At 46.4% G+C, this 13165-nt stretch overlaps 1 protein-coding gene across 1 annotated transcript; it reads left to right on the top strand.

Moving 5' to 3' along the window:
- Positions 1-1835: 1835 nt before the first annotated feature.
- LOC309337157 (uncharacterized protein) lies at positions 1836-12786 on the top strand (the record flags this gene model as incomplete). Its single annotated transcript, XM_081853881.1, has 6 exons — positions 1836-1956; positions 4991-5380; positions 8191-8280; positions 8463-8528; positions 11080-11204; positions 12607-12786. Exons 1-6 carry the CDS (start codon positions 1923-1925, stop codon positions 12784-12786), a joined length of 885 nt encoding a protein of 294 aa, XP_081710007.1. The 5' UTR covers positions 1836-1922.
- Between the last annotated feature and the right edge of the window lie 379 nt (positions 12787-13165).

Below are 13165 nucleotides of genomic sequence, written 5' to 3'. Positions count from 1 at the left end.
GCTGCATAGCCCAATAGGAAATCCTGAATCTCCTGTCAATCTGTAGAAATGCCAGAAATGTACTTTTGAGAAATAGTATGTAGCTGGAAATCCCAGGCATTTCTCTCCTCAAATTTACTACAATCGGCTTCCTGAAAGCTTCAATTGTTATTGAATAGAATGTCCCTGTTTTCATCAGATAAATATTTGGAGAGGGTATGTTGTTCAGCTCCAACCTCCATCACTCATTGAGCTTCAGGAGGCAGGGCTGCCTCCCCGTTCCTAGTCCAACACTCTACTGGGGAGGGGGTGATTGACATGATGTGGGGTGGTGGGTAGTGGTGGTAGGCCTATGTGTGTTGTATGTGTTCTGTATTCTGTATGGGGCATGGGGATCTCTCTGTCTGCAAGAGAAGCCATGCCCACTTCTGTTTTGGCCACGCCCAACATTGCCAGGTGGCCCTCGCAGGGTTGGCCAACAGCTAACATGGCCCTCAGGCCAAAGCAGGGGTGGGGTGGGGGAAGAGTTAACCAAACTTCTGCTCTAACCACTGTCTCACACTGTCTTGAGTCTTCTGCTGCTGCTGCTTTTGGCGATCACTCATAGCCGAGTAAGATTGTCTTCCATAAACACGGTTTTAATAATGAGTCCGTAAGTGACTGTGGAGGCCAATTCTGGATCCACACGTCCTTCCACAGTGGGGACCTAGGTTTCCGGGCGGGAGTTGATCACGGTGAGGGTTTGCCAAGAGTGCCTTCCTCTTAGCACGTTTCTCCCTTGTGTCCTGAGTCTGAGTGTCTTCAAAGCCCAGGACACCTTTGGTAAAGGCTGTTCTCCAATTGAAGCACTCGCAAGCATTTCCCAATTTTTGGTGTTTATATGTCAACTTGACCAGTTTCACATAGCTCATCAGTTTTTCTTGCCACTGTTCTTTCGTTGGAATTTCCTCATTCTTCCATCCTTGTGCTAACAAGACTCTTGCCGTTGTTTTAGCATACATAAATAAGTTTTTTTAAATTTTTCTTGGCAGGTCTTATCCTACAATCCCTAAAAAAAATGCTTCTGAGTTTTTTTTATACAAACGTCATTTTGAACATTTTTTTCAATTAATTATATATCATTTCCCAAAATTTTTTAACTTCTCTACATCTCCACCACATATGATAGAAAGTACCTTCTTTTTATTTACATTTCCAACATATGTTTGACCCGGTTTTATACATTTTTATACATTTGTACTGGTGTGATATACCATCTATACATCATTTTCCTATAGTTTTCTTTCAGCAGAGAACAGTCAGTAAATTCCAGATCTACCTTCCACAGCTTTCCCCAGTCCTCAAACTGTAGATTGTGTCCTATATCTTGTGCCCATTAAATCATAACTGATTTGACCTCTTCATCTTTTGTTTCCCATTCTAGCAGAATACTACAGTGGTACCTCAGGTTAAGAACTTAATTCGTTCTGGAGGTCTGTTCTTAACCTGAAACTGTTCTTAACCTGAAGCACCACTTTAGCTAATGGGGCCTCCCGCTGCTTCCACGCTGCCTAAGCATGATTTCTGTTCTCATCCTGAAGCAAAGCTCTTAACCCGAGGTAATATTTCTGGGTTAGCGGAGTCTGTAAGCTGAAGCGTATGTAAGCTGAAGCGTATGTAACCCGAGGTACCACTGTATATGTTTTCTTCAGCAGCTTCACTTCTGTCTCTGTGGTTTCTATTTACATAACAAGCTACATACTTGTTCGTTCATGGCAGTTTGACCTTAAATTTCACATTTAAGCAGAAACTGCAGAGCATGACTGGGTTCACCAGTGAGCTAGCAGGAAGTTCATGGCTCCCATCAGTCTTGCCCTGAACAGACTACATAGGGGGAAGAGAGGGTCACTGAGGTTGACTTAGCAAAAGACCGTGGGGCTGTAAATGCAGGAATCCTGGTTGCAATGGCAAAGCTGTGGCTGTTTGGGATGCTGATAGGTGAGTAAAAGGGTCTCTTTTAGGAGATGCTGCTACTCTAGGCAAATGGTGTGTGGGGAGGGGAAGGTTGTGAATTCAACAAAACTCAAATTGCAAAGCTTTCTCAGGATGCAGATTACTTCAGGGGGTGGATTACACTTGAGCATAGCTGTCAACTTTTCCCTTTTCTTGCGAGGAATCCTATTAGGAATAAGGGAATTTCCCTTGAAAAAGGGGTACATTCTTTCACCTTTGGTGGACATGCCCAAGGATTAAGACATTCTGGGAGATGATTTATAATGAAATGAAAAAGGTATTCAAATATAACTTCCTTAAGAAACCAGAGGCGTTTCTCCTGGGCATGGTCGGCCAATTGGTGCCAAAGAACGACAGAACTTTCTTTATGTATGCAACAACAGCAGCAAGAATACTCATCGCGAAGTATTGGAAGACACAAGATTTACCCACCCGGGAAGAATGGCAGATGAAGTTGATGGACTATATGGAACTGGCGGAAATGACTGGTAGAATCCGAGACCAGGGAGAAGAGTCGGTGGAAGAAGACTGGAAAAAGTTTAAAGATTATTTACAGAAATATTGTAAAATTAATGAATGTTAGAAAAATGATGGAATGAAGTTATATGGCTTTAGCAGAAATGTTATAAGGAATTAGATACAGACAGATTGTAAATGTATTAAAGGGAAAAAACAAGGTTAGAATATGTTAAGATTAATTATAGGACAGAAAACAGAGGAAGATGGAAAGGAATTGCTGAAACAATTAACAGAAGTGGAATACAAAGAGGGAGGTGTGAGGAGGTCGCTGAAACAAGTGAACGAAAGTTATAATATTGAAATTATTGGATGTGTTTTTAAATTGTTTTTGTTTTGTTTGGTTGATTCAGTGTTTTAGGGTTTGGGTTGTGTGGTGTTTTTGTTTTTGTTTTTGTATTGTATTGTCTTGTCTTGTATAATTCTTTTTCTTTTCTTTTGTAATCTTTAAACTGCTAATAAATATTATTTTTTTTAAAAATGGGAAAAGTTGACAGCTATGCACTTGAGATGTACTTGACAGGCACATCTCAGCTCGGTTGTCCGATGGGAATCTTGATAAGGGAGTTTGCGGGGATTGCTTTTCAATACGCAACCCCTACTTACAGCTCTTCCAGACAATCTGCTTATTCAGCATCCATCCTGATTTGCTTGCACAAAGGTTAAATTGCAGAATTAAAATTGCACAGAGGTTAAATTCTGCCTGGTCTTTATTGAGCATTTGTTCTGGTTTGATTGCTGAGTGTTTACACCTATTTTGTCCATTTGTTCACCCCTTACTTTTCCATGCATTTTCCGGTTCACTTTCCAAACTGCAGAAAGTCTGGTATTTAAAAATAAATAAATGAAAAAAATAATTTGCTGCACAAGGGTGACAGAGCCCTTTAATCCACCTTGATTGTGCTAGCCTAAAATCTGGTGTGCACTTGAATTTCTCCTGTAAATACAACATGCAGGTGCCCTTGAAAAACTTGGACAGAAAGGCGGGCCATACAGATGTTGTGTTTTTTTTGGTTCTTTGTTATTCCAGCTCTGCAACTGGTATTGCAGCACATGCCCAGTGCATTTCACTCACAATCGACAGTCTACCACCAAAGAACATGCAGCTCAGTTACTTTGTGCAGGAAATTTTGCTTGCATGGAGATAATCCATAGAGGGGATTTTCTGTGTGTTTGTTTGTTTGTTTGTTTGTTTGTGTGTGTGTGTGTATGTTTATTTTGCAAAGTACCCTGGCAAAATAAAAACCTCAGTGCTTTTTGAAATATGCAAAAACGTGCAGCTTCATTCCTTTTCAAACTAGTACGCCAACTCTCACTGGCACCCCGCTTTGGGTGGGTGGGAAGTAGGTAGTATAAATGCACAAGTTACGATGCCTTTGGCATGTAGACCTCAGCGTGCCTGAGCTCTCAGGAATTGCATCACATACACAATTTCTAAAAGCTATCCTAAAAAATTGAAGGGAGATGGTTCCTTTTCCTAACTCACCTGAAACACTGAGTTTATTTATTCATTTATTTTTTTAAAAAAGTTTCATTTCTACATAGAATGCAAGGATGCCCCGATGCCGGGCGGCGAGGCGGGAACGCCTCCCCCCGCCGCCCGGCATCGGAACGATGTCCTGAAGCCGGGCGGCGGGGCGGGAAAGTCTCCCCCCGCCGCCCGGCATCAGAACGATGTCCCGAAGCCGAGCGGCGGGGCGGGAACGCCTCCCCCCGCCGCCCGGCTTCGGGGCGGGAAAGCCTCCCCCCGCCGCCCGGCTTCGGGGCGGGAAAGCCTCCCCCCGCCGCCCGGCTTCGGGGCATCGTCCCGATGCCGGGCGGCGGGGCGAGAAAGCCTCCCCCCGCCGCCTGGCATCGGAACGATGTCCCGAAGCCGGGCGGCGGGGCCGCGAAGCCTGGGCGCGCTGGCAACTCTCCGCAAGGAGCGCTCCCGCTGCTTGCGGAGAGGTCCGCGAAGCCTGTCCTGGACCTCTTCTGAAGGCAGGCGGGGGGCAAAAGTCTTTGTCCCCCCTGCTTGCCTTCCCAGGGGCTTTTAAATCGCCCGGACAGCGGAGAAGTCCTCCGCTGTCCCGGGCGATTTTAAAATGCCGCCCGCCAGAAGAGGTCGGGGGAAGGTGGTTTCCATAGGAACGCATTAATTGATTTTCAATGCATTCCTATGGAAAACCGTGCATCGCAAGACGAAAAACTCGCAAGACGAAGAGACTTGCGGAACGAATTAATTTCGTCTTGCGAGGCACCACTGTATCTATCTATCTTCCATTGATGCTGCTATACATTGTATACTGGCCTTGACGTTAAACTTCTCTAAATCCACAAACACAAAAACACATATCACTTTCACTACACCAGTGTTGCTCTTCCTCCCGCTAGAGAAATCTCGTTGGCTGACAGTATATTTCCCAACAGCTTGGGGGAAAGCCCCTTGTATTGTCCTAGCCCAAGAAGTCAGTGCCCGCTTCTGCCCACTTAAACCCCCTTCCCTGTTCTCCCTTCTGCCCAGGCCCTGCTGCAGCCCTTTTGTTGACGGTGCCTGAACCTCTGATTTCCATCTCGGAAGGTAATACAGCCTTGCTCCCTGCCTCGTTGACTTTTCCGACTTCGGTGCCGGGCTACTTCCAGGTGCGATGGCGTTTTGTCACGGGCCATCAGGTGGTGCTGATTCTCATGGCGGATAACTGCTCGGCAGGGAATGGTACCCGGTCCTGGAGGGACTATTGCAAATTCAGCATTAGGAAAACAGACAAATACAGACATCGTGCAGAATTGTCCTCTGAGGATGCTTCTCTGTTACTCAAGGATGCGAGAGTTGAGGATTCTGGGATTTACTGCATCACCTTGCTAGCATTGGACATGATGCTGTCGGCTAACATCAGCCTAACAGTGACCAAGGGTAAGAGGGTTAGGTTCGGTCTGCACCCTAGTGTGACCCTATTGTTTTTAATAAACAATTTAATTACAGTGGTACCTCGGGTTAAGTATTTAATTAGTTCCGGAGGTCTGTTCTTAACCTGAAACTGTTCTTAACCTGAAGCACAACTTTAGCTAATGGGGCCTCCTGCCGCCACTGCGCTGCCTGAGCATGATTTCTGTTCTTATCCTGAAGCAAAGTTCTTAACCTGAAGCACTATTTCTGGGTTAGCGGAGTCTGTAACCTGAAGCATATGTAACCTGAAGCGTATGTAACCTGAGGTACCACTGTATAATATTATTATTCTGTTTATAAGAGATTATTTAATGATTATGTTTTTATTAATAGCTAGGCCCAGGGAAATCCTGGGCAAAATGATACGTCTTTATAATATGCCTGGAGCAGACCGAGGGACAATGCTTCACCCGACCTTCTCACTTTCTCACATTGTGGTTTGGTTGTCTGTCATTTCTTGTTATTAAAATAACAGCCATTATAGATGTAATGCGGGAGATAACTTGATTTAGATCTGTGGTTTTTAATAAGTTAAAAGCAGCCAGAAGGCCTCCAGTGTCAAATCGGAACCACAAAACTATGTGGTCTAACCTTAACTCTAACTCTTCCGCACACACCGCACCCCACAATACAATAGTTTCCTGATTAAAATCAACCCCTCCCTAGGGCTGCTGTTTTCCCTAGAGAGGAAAACATACAGGTGCCATATACCGTATTTTTCGCTCTATAGGACGCACCTTGTTTTAGAGGGGGAGAACAAGAAAAAAAAAATCTCCCCCTCTCTGCTCAGTGCCCCTTCAGCGAAGCGGCAGGAGAAACGGAGCCCCTTCCATTTCTCCTCCCGCTTGGCTGAAGGGGCGCTGCGCAGCTCTCCCTCTCTGCTGAAGCCAGGAGAGTCTTGCTCTCCCGGCTTCAGCAAAAGGAACCAGAAGCCTTCGGAGTGCAGCATGAGTTCCTGCTGCGCTCCGGAGGCTTCAGGCGGCTATCCCCGAAGCCTGGAGAGCGAGAGGGGTCAGTGCGCACCGACCCCTCTCACTCTCCAGGCTTCAGCGAAAGCAACGCATAGCCTCCGGAGTGCGGAGGGAGCGCTCTCTCTGTGCTTCGGAGGCTTCGCGTTGCTATCGCTGAAGCCAAGGAGCCTGCATTCGCTCCATAGGACGCACACACATTTCCCCTTAATTTTTGGAGGGGAAAAAGTGTGTCCTATAGAGCGAAAAATATGGTAGATCCTTTTGAGAGCCAAAGCAGATGTGACGCTCATCTTGCACTTTGGGATTTGGGGTGAATTTTGCAAAACAAATAACAGGCAAGGGTGGGGCAGAGCTGAGCAGAATGAAAGGAGGAGGGTGTTATTTTTTTTAACTTTCTGCTTCTGTGCAATCTGACTGGAAAATGCCAGCTATTTGTGATAGCAGGGCATGTAAATTAATGGTCTTGCCGCTGTTTGTTGCTGGCATCTGTCCATCTTAGTAGATAAAGAAGGAGTGCCCCTTTGGAGTGAAGTAAAACTATTGGAAGGTTGCAGTTCCTCCTGTGTCTAAAGAGACCAATGCGGGAGAGACATGTTTTGTGGAGCTGGGATAGATAAAGGCGTCCGGTTGTGCTGCTTCAGAAGCACCATGGTGTTTCTTCTCACTGTGCTCCTCCCAGCGGTCATTCCTTCTCTGGTCAATTGCTATGGATACACGATGTGCCTGTCTGTCACCACTGACCAGCAAAGCCTAATTCTGCCCACACCTTTTTCCGTTGCCATCAACCACCCTCAGCCCCACACAAGGGAGCGATGGGGAACCTGTGGCTCTCCAGAGATTGCTGGACTCCAACTCACATCAGCTTCAGCCAGCATGGCCTGTCATCTGGGATGATGGGAGTTGCAGCTCAGCAACTCAACCTTTGGAGGTCCTAATAATAATAATAATAATAATAATAATAATAATAATAATAATTTATTATTTATACCTGCCCATCTGGCTGGGTTTCCCCAGCCGCTCTGGGCGGTTTCCAACCGAATATTAAAACCAATATAGCATCAGACATTAAAAACTTCCCTAAACAGGGCCGCCTTCAGTTGTCTTTTAAAAGTAAAATAGTTGTTTATTGCCTTCACATCTGATGGGAGGGCGTTCCAAAGAGCAGGCGCCACTGCTGAGAAGGCCCTCTTCCTGGTTCCCTGTAACCTCACTTCTCGCAGCGAGGGAACCGCCAGAAGGCCCTTGGAGCTGGACCTCAGTGTCCGGGCTGGATGATGGGGGTGGAGACGCTCCTTCAGGTATACACGACCGAGGCCGTTTAGGGCTTTAAAGGTCAGCACCAACACTTTGAATTGTGCTTGGAAACACACTGGGAGCCAATGAAGATCTTTCAGGACCGGTGTTATATGGTCTCGGCGGCCACTCTCAGTCACCAGTCTAGCTGCCGCATTCTGGATTAGTTGTAGTTTCCGAGTCACCTTCAAAGGTAGCCCCATGTAGAGCGCAATGCAGTAGTCCAAGCGGGAGATAACCAGAGCATGCACCACTTTGGAGAGACAATCCGCGGGCAGGTAGGGTATCAGCCTGCGTACCAAATGGAGCTGATAAACAGCTGCCCTGGACACAGAATTAACCTGCATCTCCATGGACAGCTGTGAGTCCAAAATAACTCCCATAGGCTTCCCATCCTTGATAAGAGAGTTTATATAGCGGACAGTTGAGTCAAAGCTTGCTTCTCTCCTCCCCAGAGAAAGCAAAAGCCCTTGGGCATAAAAAAAATGTAAAGCCCCTTTCTTGTCATTTTAGCAGAAACAAACAACACCAAATACAAGGGCGTACGATTTCTAGAAGAGGAGAGAAGTGGAATGCGTATCAGCAAAAGTACAGGAGCGACAGGTAAGTTCTAGGGGACGGAGTATGCATGGGGAAAGGGAAATCAGGAAGGAAACAAATGCGATGCTAGCAGAGGGAGTGTGCAGGCATTTATTTTCCTCCCTAAGAGAAAGCTTGCATGTCCATGATGCACACTGGACTGAGGGTCTCTTCAACTTTTCCTTCTTTCTTTTCTGCTCACCCAGGGATGAACGCTTCAACCGACCAGGCTGAGAGTTCGTCTGACAGGCCAGTTCTGGCATCTCCCCCGTGTAAGTTCTCTTTAGCTGGGGGCTGGTCCTCCTCCACCCCAAAACCAGACATTTTGTAATAAGTAAAGTGAGAGAGAAACGCCCTGGAAAGTGTGCTGTGCATAAAGGTAAAGGGACCCCTGACCATTAGGTCCACTTGTGACCGACTCTGGGGTTGTGGCGCTCATCTCGCTTTATTGGCCGAGGGAGCTAGTGTATAGCTTCCAGGTCATGTAGCCAACATGACTAAGCTGCTTCTGGCGAACCAGAGCAGTGCACGGAAACGCCGTTTTCCTTTCCGCCGGAGCGGTACCTATTTATCTACTTGCACTTTGACGTGCTTTCGAACTGCTAGGTTGGCAGGAGCAGGGACCGAGCAGCGGGAGCTCACCCCGTCATGGGGATTCGAACCGCCGACCTTTTGATTGGCAAGTCCTAGGCTCCGTGGTTTAACCCACAGCACCACCCGTGTCCATAGCACTTGCTTAATCCAATGTTTCCTATCTCACCTCCCCATAAATAAATCAGAATGAAGGCTCAATAAGCAGATCATCTGGAAACATCCTCTGTGCATCATATCCTACTCGGAGTGGTCTCATTGGAATGAAGGAACATAACTAACTTCAGCCCATTAGTTTGAATGGGTCTACTCTGAGTAAGGGCTACAGGTGGCTAATGGTGCATCTTGGTTTGAGAAGCAGTTGCTTTTGCACAGTGAAAATTGGTTTAGCTCTTGTGTCCACCAGCAAGCTGCTGCTCTTCTCTTTTTTTATTTAATAATTTTTGATTAGTTTTTATTAAATATTACAAGAAAATAAAAAGAAAAAAGAAATAGAAACAAAAATCAATATATAACAACTGTAAACACATTTGTCAACGTATTTTCCAACATGCAGACCAGAAAAGAGACGAAAGATAAAAGAAAAGAAAAAAAGGAAAGGAAAGGAAAAAGAAAAAGAAAAAGAAAAAGAAAATTCTTTTCATAACCAATAATCCCAAATTTATACTTCAAACATTACAATATATAAATCCTGGTTAAAATATTCTAAAAGACTTCCACCGCACTCACCACACATCCCTTAGTTTCTAGTTCAGCTTTACATCTGTTCTTCAGTCACTTCCTTTCCTTGAGTTCTTTCATACTCCATCAAATCTTTGTGTTCTCTATATTCTTCACAAGGTTAGTCTAAGCACAACCAAACTTTCGTATTTGAGCCCTGCTTGTGTAAATATTCATTTAAGCATTCCCTTTGTTTCTGTACTGTAGTTTTGTTGGGCTCTTCTCAAAGCACGACAGTGATTGGCCAACAGTTACAGCTCAATCTGGTTTTTGGAGGGCAAAGGTCCACAGTGGAGACCCTCCTTTGTACCCATGGAATCCTCTCCCCACAATTTAGAACCCTGAAAGTGCAGGTCTTTAAAAAGATGGGAGCGCAGTGCAGAAAACTCAGCAATAGCACTGCCACTTGGACTCTCTGCCGTAGCTGAGGAAATAACCGATGCTTGTTCCAGAGAGAGTGTTGTGCGGAAGCAACTCAGGATTACTGTACATCCTTTTCCTCTTGTCCTTCCCACTGGCATGCTTGGCGAAATAAGAACTCACTTGCCTGCTCTTCTAATAATAATAAAATTTTATTTATATCCCGCCCTCCCTAGCCGAAGCCGGGCTCAGAGCGGCTAACAACAATAAAAGTAACACAGCATTCTAAACTCAATTCATTCTAAAATCAATTCAAAATCAAATTAATGGCAACCATTGGGCTAGAGTTCTGTGAGGATTACCAAAGGAGGGGGTCAGACTGTGCCTGGTCCAAAGGCCTGGTGGAACAGCTCTGTCTTGCAGGATCTGCGGAAAGATGTCAAGTCCCACAGGGCCCTGGTCTCTTGTGACAGAGCGTTCCACCAGATCGGGGCCATGGCCGAAAAAGCCCTGGCTCTGGTCGAGGCCAGCCTAACCTCCCTGTGGCCCAGGACCTCCAAGATGTTTTTGTTTGAAGACCGTAAGGTCCTCCGTGGGACATACCAGGACAGGTGGTCCCATAGGTACGAGGGTCCTAGGCTGTATAGGGCTCTAAAGGTTAAAATCAGCACCTTAAACCTGACCCTGTAGTCCACTGGGAGCCAGTGCAGCTGGTATAGCACTGGGTGAATGTGATCTCGCAGCGAGGACCCCATAAGGCGTCTCGCCATGGCATTCTGCACCCGCTGGAGTTTCTGGGTCAGTCTCAAGGGCGGCCCCACATAGAGCGAGTTACAATAATCCAGTCTGGAGGTGACTGTCACGTGGATCACAGTGGCTAGGCCAGTGGCAGGGAGACCAGGACCAGGCAGCTGCCATCTAGCTGCGACGTGAGGGGTTTCCACTCAGATTCTTGGAGAGAGCACTTCTGGGAGGGATCATTGCAAGGTTCCCAGGATCTTTCCCCAAGCACTGTTGGGCAGGTATCTTTGTTTCCATGGCAGTAGTACTTGCACCTCAAAATGTCCCCACACTTCCTTTGACTACTATTCCAATGCATCTGAGCTCTAAGCAAAACATTAGAGATGAACGGTGTCTGTCTCTCTCCTGCAGTGAATGTGGGCGCTTCTGTCTCTTTCACGAAGGCAGCAAGTGACAGCGACTCTACCGTCTCCAACATCATTCATTTGAGCTTAGCAGCCTTGATTGTCTGTCTCCTTGGCCTGATCATAGCAGAGGTAAGTGTCTTTCCCCTGCGTTTCTACCCAAGGCATTCATATACTGTTTCACAGAATCATAGATTTGTAAGGGACCACAGGTAACAGAAAGGTAAGGGACCCCTGGACGGTTGCAGCGCTCATCTCGCTTTCAGGCTGAGGGAGCTGGCCTTAGTCCACAGACAGCTTTCCGGGTCATGTGGCCAGCAGGACTAAACTATGGTTACCAGATGTCCCTTTTTCCCAGGGACAGTCCCCGGATTTACAAATCTGCCCCCGGAAAAAATGTGTCCCCGGATTTCATTTAATGTCCCCAGATTTATATTTTAAGTGTTGTAGATTTATTAGCAGGGAATGAAAGTTGCATGATTGGTTCAACGGCACAAGGCACATCATATGGGGACTTCCGGCGAGGCAAAATGGTGGGTGCCACGGCAGCAGCAGCTCCTGAAGCCAGCCAGAGCCCACTGTGCTACCAGTCTGGCTACGAGCTGCTGAGACTGCCACTGCCGAGGGGGAACCAGGGACGCCCGGCACGTCAATTGGGGGAACGGCTGACCCTCCTGCGAAACAAATCAAGCCGGGAATGAGAGCAGTTTAAGGCAATCTTTAGAAACTGTTTCTGAGGGGACAGAAAATGCTGGAAGCATCCAGGGTCTGTAGTGTTCAAAAGACATACAGTGGTACCTCGGGTTAAGAACTTAATGCGTTCTGGAGGTCCGTTCTTAACCTGAAACTGTTCTTAACCTGAGGTACCACTTTAGCTAATGGGGCCTCCCGCTGCCGCCACACGATTTCTGTTCTCATCCTGAGGTAAAGTTCTTAACCTGAGGTATTATTTCTGGGTTAGCAGAGTCTGTACCCTGAAGCATCTGTAACCTGAAGTGTCTGTAACCCGAGGTACCATTGTATATGAAAATGTACAATGAGCAGGCGTTATTAGGCTTCCAGGCCGTGCTTAATTAGCTACACAGCAGATCCACACAGGCAACTGGTTATGAGCACTGCTAATTCCAAATGGATTCTTTCAGAGCTATCTTGCCAACCTCCCGTCAAACTTACAGCTTTGAATTAAATAAATGTGAATACAGTGGTACCTCAGGTTAAGTACTTAATTCGTTCCGGAGGTCCATACTTAACCTGAAACTGTTCTTAACCTAAAGCACCACTTTAGCTAATGGGGCCTCCTGCTGCTGCCGTGCCACCAGAGCACGATTTCTGTTCTCATCCTAAAGCAAAGTTCTTAACCTGAAGCACTATTTCTCGGTTAGCGGAGTCTGTAACCTGAAGCGTATGTAACCTGAGGTACCGCTGTATATGCCTACCTAACCACACATGCACAAACACAAGGCAGTGCTCCAAGAGTGTGCCTTCAAACCATCTAGTGGCCAGCCAAGTCAGAAGCTTCTCTTTCTTTCCACAGCATGTTTCCTTCACGTCCTACAGCGAGAGACACTCAGCAACCAGGGATGGAAGTGAAGCCAAACTGTATCGAGAGAGGATGGAGTACCCCTTTCCTTCCACGCCAGGCAACATCTCCCTGCTGCTGGAGATGCCAAGTTCAGATAATCTGAGAGAGCCATATTATGCCATTGTTCCCTGATCATCTTCAGTCCTTCTTTACAGAATGAGATTTCTGTTGCCTTTTCATCTACTGAAGCGCTTATGTGATTATAGTTGGGTTTATATATGAGAGGCTAAGGCTGCGATCCTATACTCAGGTGAGCACGTGCTACTGAACTTAGTGGGGCTTCCTTCTGAGTAGGCACACAAAGGATGTGCCGTGACTGTGGAGCTCCCCTTTTCTGGACTGCGAGCAATTGCAGCGTGGCTAGAATACGTCAGAATAATCTTATGCATTAACAACAATTGCACGTGGCTCAAATATGCAGCGGCACTGAGAGCACTTTTGACCCTGCAGTCGGTAACCCAGTGCGAGCTTATGTAGGAGTAATTGAAGTCAAGCAAATCAATACAATAAA

This window comes from Podarcis erhardii, assembly GCF_964252035.2.
Source record: "Podarcis erhardii genome assembly, chromosome: 2".
Classification (NCBI taxonomy): domain Eukaryota; kingdom Metazoa; phylum Chordata; class Lepidosauria; order Squamata; family Lacertidae; genus Podarcis; species Podarcis erhardii.
The sequence above is the reverse complement of the archived record's forward strand: the minus strand, read 5'-3'. Positions and strand labels throughout refer to the sequence as shown.